The 18278-nt window shown below is 44.3% G+C and overlaps 1 protein-coding gene across 2 annotated transcripts in view; it reads left to right on the forward strand.

Moving 5' to 3' along the window:
- The window catches only part of Csmd1 (CUB and Sushi multiple domains 1), a 1167250-nt gene that overhangs the window by 993842 nt on the left and 155130 nt on the right, over positions 1 to 18278 (forward strand). For both annotated transcript variants that reach the window (XM_058580132.1, XM_058580135.1), the window contains exon 36: positions 15535 to 15653. In XM_058580132.1, the coding sequence (XP_058436115.1) occupies positions 15535 to 15653 (119 nt within the window). The remainder of the gene's footprint in view (positions 1 to 15534; positions 15654 to 18278) is intronic.

Raw genomic sequence — 18278 nt, forward strand, 5'->3', positions numbered from 1 at the left:
TTGAAGCTGGACGCCATTAGAACCATGGAGACCCCCAAGGATTGTGTGCAGCCTGAGCTGAGTGAGCCTCTTCTGTGCTCTGAGGCATGGAGCCAGGCGGGAGTTGAGCTGGGCCAGGGTCTTGCAGCTGCTGTGGTCACGTGGGGCACGGCCTCTTCTGACCCTCTGGCAGTGAGATCGCACAGGTTGGGGGCTAAGTGCCCGAGGTTGGGGGCTAAGTGCCTGACCTTCAGCCTCCAGTCCCTGATACCTTTTCTGCAGAGCCAGTCTCTCTCCCAAGCCTGCCCCTCCCCCAGAATTGCTGCTGCCACTTCCTACCTGCTATGCGCGCTGGGCTCAGGGAGTCCTTTGAGTTGGGCTTTTCCTGACTGTGTTGTCCTGTAGAATCTGCAGATCAAGACGGGGTTCTCTCAGCCTTCCCGTCCACCCCCCCCTCCCCCGCCAAGGCTGCCAAAGTCCACCTGAGGCTGGCCTGGGTGGAAGTTCCCTGCCAGTCCCAAGTGCTAGGAGACCTCGATTTTGGAGCAGTCACAGGGTCTTGAGCTCCTGCCAGCTTTCCTGCCACGTCCCTGGGTGTGGAGATGCTTTGCTCTCCCTGCTCAGAGCTGCCTGCAGGCCCCGCACACGCCCCCAGGTGACGGGTTTGTCTCCTTCACAGGAACCGGCAGCTCTGTTTCTGAGGGTCAGGAAGTGCCTGTGGTTCACAGAGCCCCGTCCTGGGGTCGAGGCGCTGTTCCTTGACTACCCAGCGGGGTCCCTCAAGGAAGAGCAAACCCCTCTGTGTGCCCGCCATGGGCTGTGGGCTCCGCTGAGCCAGTCTCTGCCCTCTTCTGTGCTCTGCCCTAAGGTCAGCCTGTGTCCCCTCCTCCTGGAGGGGCTGTTCTTCAGAATCGGGGTCACCTGGGTACCTGCAACCTCAGCACCCTGAGGGATCCGGACGAGCTGTGATCTTAGGGTCAGGCCTTTTCTCATTGTTGAGGTGGGAGTGATGTTTCATTTTGCAGATTTCTGTGTCCCAAATGGATGAGATTTTTAAATTGCTCTAGTTCAAGATTTTTTTTTTTTGACTTGGGGGTTTTAAAATTGCTCTAGTGGATTTTAAAATTACTCCTGGGGTTTCAGAGATTTAAAATTGCTCTAGTTTAAGGATAGTTATATGAATGCTAAAAATATTTTTTTTTAAGTTAACCATTGGGAAGTGTTTCTTGAGTGCCTGTTTTTAAGTGATATTATCCATCCGTCTATCATCTAACTCACACCTAACTTTTAAGTAGTGCTGTTTCATCATAATTGTGAAAAAAATCAGAGACATACTACAGAATTAAATTTAAGAACCTCTACAATACAGACAAACTCTAGATGCCATGATTCCATCTATGGGGAGCTGGTGGCTCTTCCAAGGTGGCTTGCAATAGACGCCCTCTGTTCTGATCCGTATGCAGCAGGCAAGTTTAGTAGCCCCGTTTTTCATGCTTGAGCCTTTTGAAGAAAGTGAACTGTGCTCTGGTTGAGCTGTATGTGGCTCTGCCCTGCCAGTTAGGAGGTGTCTGTGCCCTGGGTCGGAGGGCACCATCCACCCCATCTATCTGCAGGTAGTGTTGTGAGCCCACCAGTGTACCTGACCTCACGCAGCCTGTCACAGTTCTAGTCCGTCTAGTGCCAGCAGTGAGTCAAGCAGGCTCCAAGGTCACTCTTCACGAGGAAGCTTTTCTTCTCATGGTCTTTCTGAAGAGGTTATTTTCCAGTCAGAATTCACTCCTGGGAAAACCGAAGGAGTTAACATATATTCCTAGAGTCCACAGGGTGTGTCACTGGCCTGGAAAGCTGGTAAACAGACAAGCAACTGTGCAGGATGGATGTCAGCTAAGCTGTGACCCAGCACTGACTGTAGCCCAGCAGTGTGGAGGCCACGCCCCGCGTGCGTCTGGGCCCTGGACAGCAGGTCCTGCAGATGGAAGAGAGCCTGGACCGTGCGCGCTGCACCAGCCTGGAGCCCGGGACCCTGCGCAGCACGACAGCCTGGGGGGTTACATGCCAGGCTCACACTGCACCGTGAAATCAGTGATCCCTAATTACCGTGAAAAAGAGAAAATTAGAAAAAATGTCAAAGTAGCAACTCTTTCAGTGTTTGAATTGGATGACATAAAAGATTAAATTAAAATTTTTTCACATCCTTGCCATACTTGCAAGTTCAGTACGTTAATTTTTATTAGTTAAATTAATATTAATCATTATAAAATGAGTATGGAATATTTTACTTTTGTGCCTTATTGATACAGACTTTTATTTTATTTAAATATATTTTTTAGTTGTTGATGGATCTTTATTTCCTTTCTTTATTTATATGTGGTGCTGAGAATTGAACCCAGTGCCTCACACATGCTAGGCAAGTGCTCTACCTCTGAACTATAGCCCAGCCCCAGACTTTTATTTTTACTCATTAATTTATCTTGAGAAGCCTGAGATAATATTACTATTTCAAGTGTAAGTTCAAACTTACTCATGATTAAGTCCTCCTTCGTGCACTTTTGTTGTTGGCATTTAGGTTTGCACTGAAAAATGTGGTATATCGTGCATCAGTAAAACCTTGCCCCAAAGATATACAGTTAAATGAATAAAAAAATAAGACCACCTAGATTCTAAAAAATGACAATTTGTCTTCTGCTAAGGCATTTAGTCCAACTAAAAAAATATGTGCACAACGAGGAAATTATTTTAACTAAAACAATTACAGGCAATGAAACAAAAAAAAAAAAAAGAAAAAAAAAAGAAAGTATTATCCACCCAGACTAAAAATATCGCTATTATTAGGCCTTAAATTTACCTTTGACTTCTATGGCCAAGAATGCAAAAAATCAAACAGGACTTATTTAAATAAATTTTTTAAATGGTGATTTAGAGACTAGTTAGCTTAGTTACCCTTTCTTGTTCTGTATACTAAAAGGTACTTGTAATAATCTTCAAAAATGGTTTCCTAGAATATGCAAAGGTGGCCTTTACCTGACAGTCCTCTAGACATTTCGATGCGATACTGGGAACAGAGTGTGCTGCATTAATTTCTCCTGGGGTGGCTAAGTTGGTGACTGAGCCTGTCAACAGACTGCCACCAGCATGAAGTCCTGCTTCCTGTGGGGTGCTTTTAAAACACCCTTCTTATTGCTTGTTCCCAGGGATCTGGTGCATTTCAGTTTCTTTGTGAATTCATCCCAAAACAAGCATTCAGAAGGAAGTACTTTAAAAGGGGATTAAAATCCTCGAAAATTCCTTAAGTTTTCTGAAATAAAAAGCACTAGATATATTTAGCAGGATGTTATCATAATTAAGTACACACAACTTGGTCTAGTCCTCCATGATTATAATAATTTTTATAAATATATGCAAATTATTAGTGTGTGCATTAATGACACTTTACTACGACATTCGTTATATAGACTTTTCTCATTTTGGTTCTCATTTTGGCTGGTCGGCCTGAGTAACACCCCTGGCCCTCGCTGTTCCCTGGACACATGTGCAGGGCTCTTGTTCCAGCCCAGAGAAAGCAGCTCAGTACTCCCTACATAGGGACGCCGTAATCGGGGGCTCATTCCATGGTGGATGAAGTTATCTTCTCAGCCACTTCATATGAAGTCCCTTATATGTTTATTTCTATATTAACGATGAATCTGTTAATTCTATATTTTTATTTATATATTGACAGTGAATTTATTTTATTTTAAAAAATCCCTTAAGACCTCCTTTTAACTTTGCAGTTTGACAAAGAATGCGTCCCTCTGTCCTACCTAAACTGCTTTCGTGAACATCCATCAATAGTTATTTGTGGCACCCCACTTATCCTAACTGCACTGCAGATCATGGAAATGTTTCAAGTAAAGTAAAATCTGGCTTCTGTTTTGACCCCACAGAGATTTCAGAGACTGTAAAGAATGTAAAGTCTACCCCTCAGGATTATTTTTGTGTTGAATGTAACACAAAAGACCAACAAAACTCCTCCCGGTGATGTGTGGCATTTTAAAAGTACTTAAAAGTTGCAGGTGCATTGCTAATGACTCATCACCAGGTTCCATGTGCGACTCTCGTCCTAAGTGAGGGGACTGAGAGGGCTTTCTGTGATAACTGTCCTGTGATAGCTGGGCCTCCTGGTCACTGCCCACTTGAGAAAGTCACCAGCCTGGAGATGCACCTGCTGCCTGTCCTCCCGTGGCTCCTCTGGGAGCAGGGCCTGCTGGGAGGAAGAGTCTGGACACCAGCAGGTGTCCTTGGTACATCTGCTCTTGGGACTCGCTGGGCCTCATTTTGCTTTGTGTGCATGGGAGAGAGAACTCATTTTGCTTTTGGACCCAGTGTGCACAAGTGTGTACAGGTGCTCCCTTGGTCTGATCTGGGTGACTGCTCCCGGCATTGCCCCGTTGCCCTGGTGGATGTTGTGGGTGACATCTATTCTTCTCCAGCTATCTGGGCATCTCTCCTGCACTGGTCTCTACCCTCTGCACTCTGTACATCGAGTCGTGTCAAGGCCGACAGACAGATGTGGTCTCTGCCCATGTCAAGTTAAACATCTGGAAGACCAGCAGAGGGCTCTGGGGCCAGGATGGCCTTCGGTCTCAGCTGCTCCTTGCACAGTGAAGGAATGAGCAGCCAGCCTCAAAGACGTAGGAAAGCGGTGGGTCAAGGACAGCCCCTCTCAGAGGCCCCAGGAGGAAGGAGCCGGCCACACTCCTGAAACTAGGAAGCTAGAGGGGCCAGGTGACAGCAAGCAGAGACGGGAAGGAGCACTGGGCGGGAGCAGGGTGCGCAGGCCTGGTGCCAGGCACTGGGTTCCAGGAGCAGGTGGCAGGCGGAAGGGTTTCCAGCAGTGTCCAAGGTCAGCAGGAGGGAGGCCGGAGGTCCGTGCGGGCAGCAGCCACAGCCCACTTCAGGCCCGCATGGCGGACAGGAGGGTTTGAAGGCTGCGGTGGGGGAGCCGACGGGCCTCCTGGTGGAAGTTCCGATTCTCCCTTATGGATCTGTGTCTAAGGTGCGTAATAGAGAAACGAGGGTTTTTATTCAAATTTAACTTTTATAAATATCCAATTTTTTAATTTGATTTTTATTGGATCTTGTAATTTTATTATTGAACCTTTAAAATGGAGGAATGGATCAAATTTTCTGGTGTAAGTAGCACAGGTCTTTTTACCTCCCTTTGGCTTATTCTGTGTGTGAGTGTGTTTTCCCTTGGTTGTGGGTTTCTACCTGCTGCCCGTGGTGTGTTCTTACTGAATGTCTATGTCACTTTCCTGTGTGTCACCGACTGCTATATGTGGGCCGTACATAAGGACGTACATAAGGACCTGAAATGCTTGGTAGTTCTAGTCTGTTCATGAATCTGCGTGGTTCTGAGACCGGCAAGGAACCAGATTTGCCATGTAACAATTATAATTGTGGTTCTGTAGGTTAAGTTATCTAGTAAGTTTACTTTCATTAAATGTTATTTTGTTCAGGTGAGTCTAGTCTTGGAGTGGAAATGGCAGAGTGTCATGGAAAAGCAGAATAGCTAAGTCACAGCAGCTTTGTGGGTTTGTGAGTGTGACTACAGAGGCACAGTATGGCAGTGCTGACCAAGGGTTAAGCTGACGTCCGTGCACCTAAGCACCCTCTGTGTCCAAAGAGGGGTCACCTGAAGGGTCATCCTACAGGGACCCTTTGTAAAATGGACCCACATGCTAAAACACAACACATCAGAGACAAACTGTGATCATTTGAAAATGAGGTTTGTTCTGCTGTGATCATTCTTTAATGCTCTCACCAGTTTTAGAATTCATGGCTGTTTGGTCATGATGTCTTTCTGTGTGCTTCTCGGCCATTAGTGTATCTTCTGTAGACCATTTTCTATTCAAGCTCTTGCTTTCCGAGTGGTCATGATGTATGCACTTGACCATGTTGTGCGGTCATCTCAATGTACTGCTGCATTTGGTGTTCTAGTGCTATCAGTGTCCACCAGGGTATGGGTCTGTTGTGTGAGTGAGTGTGTGTGTGTGTGTGTGTGTGTGTGTGATGTTTTGGTGTAGAATAATAGAGTCCTCAAAGAATGAGTTTGGAAATATTTCCTCCCCTCTGGATCCCCTCCTGAGTTCCTGTAGAACAGGTCAAGGGTGATAAACTCAGCTTTCCTTTACTTGGGACAGTCTTGGGTTTTCCTTTGTTTCTGAAGGACAGTCTTTCTGGATGCAAGACTTGCAAATCTTGGTCAGCAAGATTTTTTATTTTTTTCCTGTAAACGTTTGAACAGATAAACACACTGTCTTCTACCAGCCAGGTTTATGCTGAGAAATCCACATATTACCCAACAGGAGCTTCCTTGTATGTGATGATTTACTTTGTTGCTTTTGAAATTCTGATTTTCTGAGACTTTACAGAAAAGTCATGTGTGTCTTGTGCACTATGAGGTGTCTTGGTGCAATTATTTTTAGACTTATTTTGGTTAAGTCTTTGAGCTTCTTAAACATATATATCCAATTTTCTCCTCATATTTTGGAAGTTTTCAGTCATTATTTCTTCAAATGCCCTGTCTGTCCCTTTCTCATTTTCTTCTTCTTCTGGAATTCCCAGAATGCTAATGTTCTTCTTGAATGTTGTTCTCTTCACTTTCCTTAATTATTTTTTTCTTTTATTATTATTCCCAATCTTAAAATTTCTCTTTTCAAATTTGCTTATTCTTTCTTCTATGGAGTTAGGTTTCTGGCAGTGTTTCTTTAGTGAACTTTTCATTTCAGTTATTGTATTCTTCAGTTCCAGAATGTTTGATTTTTCATAGTTTCTATCTCATTGTTGACGTTCTCATTCATTTTCATTGCTTTCCTATTTGCATTAAAGTTTTTATTTGTGCTCTCTTGTAGTTCATTTATCATCCTAAGACAGCTGTTTTGAATTATCTTGTCATTCACATATCTCCATTTAGAGACAGTTGATGGGTATTTAATTTGTTCCTTTGATTATACCATGCTTCCCTATTTCTTGTATATATCATCTTAAGTACATGGTTGAACTTAGCACTTGAAAAATCAGCAATTCTTCCAGATGTTGTTGTCTGATATTTACAGGGAAGACTTTCAGTCATCCTTGCTAGAGATTATGGTGGCTCCTCAATCCTTTTCTAGGTGTGTGCCATGTTCTCTTTGTGCATATAGTTGCTTAATTAAAGAGGTGTCAGTTTCTCTGCAGGTGCTACCACTCTTGTCTATCTGTGGTGCCTGGCCAAGCCACGTTGTAGTCATTGATAACAGTGCTCACCACTGAGTTCCTGCAGTACTTAGACTCAGGAAAGACAGATACCAGTCACTAAAGTAGATATCCCAAAAGTCAGATCAGTGGACATATGCTTCCCAGAGACAAGTTTGAAATTGGAAGTTCTCTCCCAAGGATGCTACACTCTCTGGAGAAGATGAGTGAATGCAAGAATTTTCCTGCCAGCTCCAATGAGCGTAGCTACATACTCACCTGGGGTACAGGGCATTTTGGTTTCTTATTGAGTATTTCACATGGGTTCATGAATGCCTTGATGTTATAGTAATGTCTTCACTGGGAACACTGTCACTACTTGCTTTTGTGCCATGTTCTTGATGTCTCTCCCAGACTTGACATTCTTTTAAAAAGTGTGACCTGAACCATTGAAAAGCCAGAAAAGTTGATTGATACTAAAGAAAATAGCAAAAAATTTATATTTATATATATATATATATATATATATATATATATATATACACACACACACACACACATATGTGTGTGTGTGTGAGAGAGAGAGAGAATGTGTATGTATGTATGTGTGTGTGTGTGCGTGTGTGTGTATATATATATATATATCTTTATATGTATTTTTTTCATGGTTGTGCTATCAGTTTCTTAATTGGCTAACAGAATATGCTTGGCATGGATGTTTGTACACAGTTGCATTTTTTGTTTTGAATATACAGTTAAATTTTTGAAATTATGTTCTTCAGAATATACTTAAATACTGTTAGAATTCAATGTTTTATGTTTCACATTTTGTTTGATATGAATATCTTTCATTTACAATGGCTTCTGACAATATGGCTGTTTGGAAATGTAAGAATGCACACATTAGTCTATCTATAGATAGTACAGACATAAACAGGCATGCCTAGATTTGGAGCATGGGACATTGCCTGTAAATCCAGTTGCAGAACATTTAAAACAAAGAAAATGAATTAGAATTATGTATGAATTATACTAAAAAGACTTTATTCCAACAAATGTTTGTCAGTTTATCTGAACATTGGGCCTCCTGAGTATTAAATCCAAATGTTTAATATTTTCTTTGTTTTATGAATCAAAAATGCATGAATATAAATGTACTTTTTTCACTAAAAGTACATTTAGTGGCATGTGTTAAATCTCTTCAGTTTGTTTTGTATTTTTCCCATTGATATATAGGATACACTAATTAAAACACTTAAAAACACTTAAAAAACTCCACAGCTTTGTCATCATTTCAAACACACAATGGGCCTTTCACTCAGAAACCCTAGAAATGACAGTAAATGCTGCATGGTCAGATTTGTTTTTTGTGTAATTGAGGAAAAATTTAAGCCTAGTGTTTGACATGTGAAAATTCTCACTAGATCTGATGATCTTAGTTTCCTGAACCACATGTCTCTCTATACATTTTAAGTGGAACTACGAGCTACTGGAATTTGTCCTGAGTAAGTGTTTGGCTAAGAGAATGACACAGCTGTATCTCTAGTAGTCACTCCCCTCATAAAAACATGATACCTGCCCTGCACGTGGGCGTCAGCACTCTGTCCCCATGTGAAACAGAATCCACTGTCCACCACAGGAGAGGGGTGTGTCCAGCAACATTTCTCTGAGGAGGTCCATCTGTTCATTTTTATTTGTTAAAGTGAAGTGTGTTGCTAAAGAACAACCTGTTTTTCTTGCCACCATGGTGCACGGCTCTAATCCCAATGACCCAGGAGGCTGAGTCAGGATCACAAGTTCAAGTTCAAGGCCAGCCTGGGAAACTCTAAGAGATCCTGTTTCAAAGTAAAAGATGAACAAGGCTGAAGAAGCAGCTCAGTGGCAGAGCAGGACTGAGTTCAACCCCAGCATACTTAAAAAAAAAAAATTCACAGTATTTTTGTATTAACAAAAATTATGAGAATACATTATTTCAAAGCCCAAATAGTTTTTCAGCTAATGGCTGAGATTCTTTTTAACCAAATTTATCATCTTTCCATCCATCATTAATTATTTTCTTCCATCCTGCGTATGAGTGTGCACCTGTTCTCCTTGGCTCATGTACCGCGCACCCCAGAGGGGAGGCTCCAGAAGCAGGTGTCGGTCATCCCAGCCCGGGGGACTGCACGGCCAACCTCAAGGAATTGGCAGACTGGGTTCCCGCCACGTCCTGCTTCCTGGGTTTTAATGGTGGATTCCTTGTAGTGCCCTCACGTGACGGTTCCTGGAGCACGTGTGTGGGCAGTCTACGTCTGTCCTCTCTCCTTGTGGTATGACCAATCCATCATGGGGTCAGCCCCACACCGTGGTGCCATCTGCGCCTCCCCCTTTGCAAAGGCTGCACTTCCAAGTGCCATCATTGCATGGGGTGTAAGAATTTTGACATGTGGCTTTCGGAGGGACACAATCAGCCCATAGCACTAAGAAGAAGAAAATAAGCCACACCTTTCATATCCAGGGCCTCTGTGGTCTTACAGGTAGGGAAACTGACCAATGGCCCAGCACCAGCTCTCACCCTGTGGACAGGGCTGTGCTGTTGGTGATGGTGGCAAACGCCACCTGCAGCAGTTCCAGAGACCTGGGCAAGCAGATGCTGGCTCTGGGTTTGTGGCCCAGCATGAACCTCCTACTTTCTCCCCATGACGGCGGGACCTGGGCTGCTCAGTGCTGTTCAGGTGTTCTGCAGAGCAGACCTCACCATGCTGTCATGGGGTGTTACAGAGACCACCCTGCTCCCGTGAGCCAAGAAATGCTGCAAACCTGGGATTGTGAAGTGTAAGAGGATTCATTTCTACAGGGTTACCTGGTGCCATTAAAATCCTCTTCTAGTTTATGAATCCCCAGAGGGACACAGTAAATACTCAATTTCCTCCAAACACATTTTATCATTTCACTGACACAATCCCTGGGTTAAGAGATCTTCCCGTCCAACAAATGGAAGAAATAGAAGTAGCATTTATCACGTGTGATGGACCTGCCAACGGTTTACAAACAAAACAACCTCACGTGCCGCAGACTCTAAACTTCAGACAACAAGTAAAACAGTAGGTTTTTTTTTTTCTCTTCTTCTCTTGTGATCCTATTTTTTCAATGAATTTTCTCTACAGAAAATTTGTGTTGTAATGGAGATTTTTGACACATTAAACAATGTGTTATAAAAGTCTGAGGATACGGGGTTACACGTTTATGTCTGTGTCTATGTGACTCAGGCACATCGTCTGTCAAGCTCATGGGGTCATCGTAAGTGAAATGCAATTTCCCTCTTGTCTTCCTGCACAGCCTAAACCTTAATGCAATCTTTACATCATGAGTGTATGGAATTCATCTCTCTTGGGCACTGCTCTCTTGGGTGTACCAAGCCTATATGTATCTAAAGAAAGAGGAGTAGTTAGCTACTTCTCTTCTGCAAAAAAAATGGCTCCTTAGCACAGGCACTCATTTGCTTACAGTGGGCTGCAGCCAAGAAGCCCTCCATGGGTTGAAAGCATCTCAATCCCAGATTCTGGTGGTGCACCAGATGACATAGCCTCACGGCTTAGCAGCAGGGCCCTGGGGCGGGCTGGCTGTTCACCCTCAGGAGTGTGCAGCTAGGTGGGAACCGAGGCTACCCTCCCTGTCCTCATGACAGCCATCACCTTACCCCACATCACCAACACAGGGAAAGATCAAAATCAAAACTTCAAGCCCAGTGTCCACTGAATGTATATTGCTTTCATACCACCTTAAGGTAAGAAGGTCTGAAATTGAACCAGTTAAGTCAGGAACCAGCTGTGGTCACAATAAAGAATGTGGTCAGCATGACTTTTTCCTTTTTGGATTAGAGAAAAACCTTTGGCATTTCATGTGGTGTTTTGATGATAGACCTATGTGCTGAATACGCATGTGGGAGCAGATGCATGTGTGAGCAGATGCATGCGTGTGTGTGTACATGCATGTGTGTGACTTCTTTGCTTCTGCCAAATACTCCAGCACCGACTCTGCATGGGTCTGCTTTTCTCTACCTTCGGTTATTACACTTATTGTTTTGCGCTCTCTAGGCAGAACAGCATATTGAATTTTAGTTGCTGTTGCTTGGGTTTTGTTTGCTTGATTGTTTTTGGTTTTTAGACAGCGTCTCACCAAGTTGCTTAGGGCCTTTCTTAATTGCTAGGCTGTCCTGGAATTCTCCTGTCCTTGCCTCTGAGATGATAGGCACGCACCACCACACCTGGCTACCATCTTGTTTTTAATGTGTGAAGTTTAAAAACTTCAATAGAAATGAGGACAATGGTTTGCTGAGAAAAATCGCCCAGAGTAACTTTGGTACTTGATTTCTAGAAAGATCCTGTTTATCCTACTCTAAGTATCTGATAAAAATTGCATGTTTATCATGTGTTTCCAAATCATTTTCATTTGCAAGATTTAAGTGAACCATTCTCTGAATTTTGTCTAATGGGATTAGTATAATGACTACAATAGATTCCAGAGAACTGATGAGACTTATTGTTATATTCTGAGTCACAACTTTCACACTTATGATCAGTGGTAGGTCAAGCCATTAAACTATATTTTTGGTCAAATTAGGACACTCATCTTTTTAATGGCTTTGTTTTGTATTCTTTGCTTTCACAGGCTGGATTCATGGGGTTTAAAGACTTCTTTTGCTGCATTCTAAATTTAATTGCAAGTTTATGTATCAGCATATTTAAAATGCCCAAGTTTTAACATCAGACATGAGTAGAAAATACTTCTATGAACAAGGATTTGTAGAACACAGTGGCACACAGGGCCCCTGCCCACTGGATCCTGCTGCTGTCCCAGCGGAGGCTGCAGACCTCAGATTCCGTGAGAGTCCGCTCTACTCTGCTTCCCTGTGCAGTCTGGGCACTCGGAGATGCAGCATCAGGCAGCGGTGACCCACCTTCTAAAGGAACACTGTGTTCTGCACACTCTCTCTCATATCTGACGTAAGGCCCAGGTGCCTGTGACTTCACAGAACTACACATTGTGTTATTTCTAGTGGCACGTTTGCTGGTAACGTGACAGCTGGCCCTTCCTGGCTGTCTGCTCCTGAGACCTTGGTGCAAGACTGTCTTGGCTTTCCCATGGTCTTCCAGGGAGGGCTTGGAGTTTGTGTCTCTGTGTTTGTGCTGGTGACTACATAAATGCCTTTAGATAACGGTGCAGGGTTTCCCTGTCACTACGCAGCTCCAACATGCACAGTCCAGCATGAGACACCACTGCAATGTCACTCTTCCAGAAAGTGGCGTCAAAGCGAGATTGTTAAAGAACACTCTCCCTTCAGGCTTTCAGAGGGTAACACGTGCAAGCAGGACTCACACTAGCCTGCCTCCAGTGCACATTCACAGTCACGCCTGCCTTCCACGCTCTCCTCGTTGCACATTTTGAGTGGCAGGTGATGGAGCACAGCCTGCGTGGCCCGTCTCTTTGCCAGCTGTCCTCAGCCCAGGCCTCCTGTCCCTCAGTGCCATCTCCCATGTTGCTGGCAGTTGCATGACCTCCCTCCGTCCTGATTTCTGCCTGGGTTGGTGGGTGCATGGCTGCCCTCTCTCTGCGGCGTGTTTACACCTTGCTGTGAAGCAGGGGCTGGTTCTGTGCCCCAGTTTGCTCTGACTTCACTCTGCCACCTGTACCCGTGTTGGTCCACCCATGGCAGGACAGGCGCCCATGTTGGCCACCCAGGCAGGACGGGCGCCCATGTTGGCCACCCAAGCAGGACGGCCTGCGGAGACTGGAGCTGTGCCCAGGGCCGCAGCAGATTACTGCTCTTAACAAGAGATGAAGGGACCTGTGGGCTCTGTCACATCCTTACCCATTTTTCACTCAATTTCTGAGTGAAGTAATAACAGGTTAAATGACATTACTAAACAATTTTCCTACAAATACTAGCTCTTAGTATTCTGAGTTCTAACATCTAAGGGGCATGTGGTGAGTCTGGAGAAGGTAGCAAAGAATGATCATTTCTTCCAGATCTCAAAGAACATGGTCCCCACATCTTTCCTGAGTCACTCCACAGTACACTCTAACTAAATGATTTTTTGTTATTATTTTATTTTAAAAATTTAGTATGATTCCTATGGGGATAGAAATAGACAAACTGTTTTTTTTTTCAGAAGATGAATTAGACTTAGATATAAAATTTAAGGAAGGAGAAAATGAAAATAAATTAGCGTACAATGATTATGTATACATCAATATACATGAATTTTTCATACATAAGCAAATGTACTAATTATGTAAAAACAAATTATGTCATACATGTAAAAGGGATGGAATTTAGTAACTGGAATTTAATATTGAATTGTCATTTTTTTTTAATTTCAAAATATTCCTCCCTTCAATTTGAACATTTTTATATTCTTGATATTCTTTGCCCTCTGTCCTGTCTAGGAATAGTGTCCATTTGAAGTGTCCCAAATGATGCAGATGTGATGTCATATTTTTAGTGTCATATTTTTAGTGTTCTGAATTCTAATCAGAAACTCAGTGCTGTGTGAAGCACATGGTGTTGAGTGCTTTTAAAAGGACGCCCTTTCTGGATTCGTCAGTTTCCCTTAGGAAAGCATCTCAGCACCTCCTGCCCCTCTCCCACGAGGAATCACCAGGTTCCAGGGCTTAGATTGTTTATCTAGGCCACAGATGGCCAGGCTCAACAGCAGGTGTCTCAGGTGGCCAGCCCAGGGGGAGGCGAGGACACTTCCCACTCCTGTTCCTCTGGGGATGGGAAAGTGACCCTGGTCTGTGAGGGTGGAACCCCTGGGCGTGCAGCTCTGGTCAGGGATAAGAGCATGTCGAGGAGCCGGGTCAATCCGCCTGCACGCGGCCACCCCAGCCTCTGCTTTGGCGTGGTGTGGGATGCAGGGTGCTGGCTGTGAGGTCCCCTTGAGGATCAGAGCACCGCCACTGCCCTGGCTGCTGACGGAGGCAGCGCAGCCCCTCCTCTGTCCTGTGCTGTGCCTAGCCTCTGCAGACAGACCTGGCCCTCCATGAGTGAGCCCCGTGGGAGGGACACCAGGGCCCACGCTTGCTGCTGCTCCCCTTGAAGTTCATCATCATTTTATCTTTGAACTTGTGTGGATTTTACCTGAGCTCTGAATAGAGAGCAGTGCATCCTGCGCCGTATGGACAGCCCTGCAGGCGGGGGCAGTGGCCTGGGAGGGTAGCACAGGGAGCAGCTGCCCCAGCTGCACCCCTTCCCCCATTTCCTACTGGCATTTGCCCCTGAATTGGCCGCAGTCCTCACCACCCGCCCCCACCCCAGCTGCCTGCCGCAGAGCCGAGCGGATCAGCCAGCTGACAAATGTGTGCATGCTCCTGATAAGAACCAGACCCAAGCAGGAACCCAAGGGTGTGGAAAGCACAGTGAGCTGGTCTCCTCTGCAAAGACCTTTCTCCCACTTCTCCAAGACACACTGAAGAATGGAAGACGTTATTCGCAACCAGCCAGTAACACCTCCGTCGTCATCTGAGCTGCACACTTAGATCCTCAAAACTTGTTCTTATACATGAAAATTTTAACCCCTTCACCAAAAAACTGCACTTTTATTCTGTGATATTCATAGCAATGTATTCTTTATTCTCATGATGATATTTTGAATGGGAGAGGGCATCAGTGCTAAATAATGCTTAGAGTTAATTTATCTGATATTATAGGCTCAATTCCTATGTTATAGGGAGCACTTGTTTCTGAAGCTGTGAGTTCTTAAGTGAAGGAAATTTTTGTCTATGGTTAGGGTCAGATCACACCTGAGGGATATAAATACAGGTCCTGAGTACCTGAAAGCAGACCCTCCAGGAGATTCTTGTTGTTGTAGGTCAAAGACAAGAGTGAGAAAGAGACAGTCCTAGGTGGAGATGAACATAAGGCTTTGTTTTCAGCTTCTCTTTTCCTGGAGGAGAGAGCTCCCAGATTCACACCTCAGTGTTTTCATAAGGACCCTTAAGCATGTGTGAGACACAAAAGACAAGAGAGCAAGGCCACTGGTTGGCATGTCACAGGGGTGTCATTTCCTAAGGACACAATATTTTAAATTATGTGTATGTTAGAAGTGGGGTGTTTTGTGCTCGTTTTATTAAAGAAAGACCTTGATTTGCTGCAGGGTGGAAATGAAGTAAAGTGATGTTTAAGAGTTAGCTTGCAGTTCGACTCAGTTACTTGAAGTCCTTTTGGTCAAACAACCAGGAAAAGCTTTAAAGCTTCTATTGCTCTCACAGGAGGACAGCAATAGAAGAACAGCCCTTCTTTTTCAGATAGTAGGAAAGTTCTTAAGTTGCTTGCTTCCTGTCCCTGTGTTTCTGCAGCTGTGGGTCTCGCTGCGTGCCAAGAGCCAGCGCTCCCCAGCAACGGCATCAGGATTGGAGACCGGTACCTGGTGAACGACGTGCTCTCCTTCCAGTGTGAGCCCGGGTACACCCTGCAGGTAGCGTTCTCTGAGTCTTTGTGACACAGAGCGTCAATACGGAAACCCTCGGACCGTTCAGTTGAAACTGAAGCCCAGAGAGCTAATTTAGTTTTCTTTTCTCGGTTTGTGAATTGAGCTAATTAAACCAAGCATTAAGCCCTGGATGTTGGTAATCCATGGTATCGTTGGAAATAGTTTCTGTATCACAGAGCACTATTTATTTTTCACATTTTTTTTAATTTCAAAATACATGTTCTAGAAACTATGCAGAGAAAATTCTGTGGAGCAAAGTAGCATCACTATGTGCTTAAAATCCCATCTTGGCTCCAGTTGCTGGGTGGGTGTGCAGCCCTGTACTGGTTCCCTTTGGTGCCATGTTGCCATGTCTCAGCTCCCTAAGTCACCATTAGATACCAGCTTACTGCCAGGTGATTGAGACCCTCAGTAAACTTAGATAATGTTTGAGAAAGGGGAAACAAGTAACAGTTTTGCTATGAACTTTTTATAGATTTTATATAAAAAAATTTGTAAAAAGTTCCTTATAAACATTTTATAAATTTATAGAGAGAATAGTCAGTTTTCTATTACCCGTTTTCTGATTTAATCATTGGGAAACTTACTCCCAAAATAGTGTCTGTTACTTTGCATAGCTCTACATGATTCTCCCTGCTGGCAATAACCATTGATTATTGACACGTGTGGTCCAAAGTCTAGGAGACACGGCTAAGCCTACTGATCTTTCTACTCTCCTCCCTTTAATTCAGATCATAGAGTACGTTTTGTTGTGTGTTTATAACAGTGAAGCTGCTAGTTTTTCAAGGACATTTCTTTTAGCCATGTTTCGTTCCTCATTGAACAAAGCAGCCTGAATAAGCATCAGAAAGGGTTGGGGACAACGTGCAGTGATGTGATGCTACTGTTTGGAGAATTCAGTTTCTGCACGTATGTTGGGTTATCGTCTTGTGCACTGCATCAGGTGGCAGCAGGGAGCAAGCTCTAGTGCCCACTGTATGTGTCACTGAGAGTGGTTTCAACCAAGACCTCAGGTTAGGACCCGTCAGCCTCCCTGTGGCCACACAGGGTGCAGGTGGAGCTGGAGGACATTCACATGAACATGCACAAGCTTCATTCAGTAAAAGGAAACTTCTGCTGCCATTGGGAGCACCTATCCACATGCAGCACTACCTTCGTAAAAGCAAGCCACAGCTCTCCTGTGCAGGCCTGGGGGGCGGTACTCACTGCTCGGACTCTGCCGACAGAGTGGCAGCAGCAGCAGTCCAGTGTCTGCAAGGGACGCTGAGTACAGCCCCTGGAGATCAGCTCCCGCATGCCCTTCACCATGCACGGCAGGGCTGTGCCGGCTGGCTCCTGGAGACAAGCTTCCAGCATGCATGTGACAATGTGTAGAATTGGTCTTATTAGAGAGGCACGCTTGTCTACACCACAGGCCATTTTGTGCCTTCTTTTGGCCTGCGATATATTCGACTGATACGATCTGAATATCACTGCTCCCTCGTCTCCCTGAAAACCCACCCTGAGAGCCTGCTGGAGTCGACCTCCTTTGGCTGTTGAGGATGGGCCTCTCTGGTTGATTAGCATTCTTTCTCCAGCCATGTTTTATGGCCCTGGAGAACAAGACCTCTTTATTACAGGGCTTTCTCAGGATGTGTTGATTAATATGCTGCTGGACACACAGGCCTGTGGACGCACTGCTTGTTAGCTCTGCTTTTCAAATGCAAACTAAGTTGTTTTCCTCTTCATAGAAGTAGCATGGAGCATGACTGTCTGCACGCTATTGTCTTTCACACGCTTCCGTGGAAACAGAGGATTCTAGATTTTTACTTTTTAAATTGCAACATCATTTTACTATCACACTTATATATTTGGAGCAACATCATGTACAAATTGCTCACTATTTATGAAAAGCACTGTACTTTGTGTGGTTCTCACAAGCTGTCTCTAATTTGTGGACCCAGTGAGATCAAGCATGACCTCACCCACAGAGAGTAAATCCTGGATCTCTGAATGACTTAGGATCTCTGTCCCCTCTAGTCTTACTTTAGTGGTCTTCTAAACAATTTGGATAAAATCTAGTGAATTGATACATGGAAATGGTCTTGTTTTTGATCTACTATAAAAATTTCAGTAAGGACTTCTCATTTGAAATGTTTATACTAAAATCAATAGCAGACTAAGACCTAGACTGGGAATCCATGACTATTTCATTGCTGTTCTTCAATAAATTCCTTTAAAGGCTGTAGCCCTTTATATTTATCCATATTTTAGGATGTGACTTATTTAAAATAATTTAATGGATCACAGAATAAATAAACAGAACACAAACATCAACAACAAAAATATTTTCCAGAATACCTTCTTTGAAAACAAACATTATGTTCCGTTACTGGAACGACTTCTTTTAACATCAGGAAATAGGAGGAAATAAGTTTCCGACCTGAATTGAGGACGAAGGGTTTCTGGCCCGGCAGTGGGCTCGCGGTTGGGAACTGCGCAATGACCCCTGCTCCTTGTGCCCCTAGTGTGGCTGGGAGTACTCGATGCGAATTAAAGGCTGGTTTTGCAGTCACCTCCACCACACTCACAGGTGGCCAATGGAAGTCCTGAGGTGGCTGGAGGTCACCT

This window comes from Marmota monax, unplaced genomic scaffold, assembly GCF_021218885.2.
Source record: "Marmota monax isolate L192 unplaced genomic scaffold, Marmota_monax_Labrador192_F-V1.1 WCK01_AAM20220418_F8-fsc00195, whole genome shotgun sequence".
NCBI lineage: Eukaryota > Metazoa > Chordata > Mammalia > Rodentia > Sciuridae > Marmota > Marmota monax.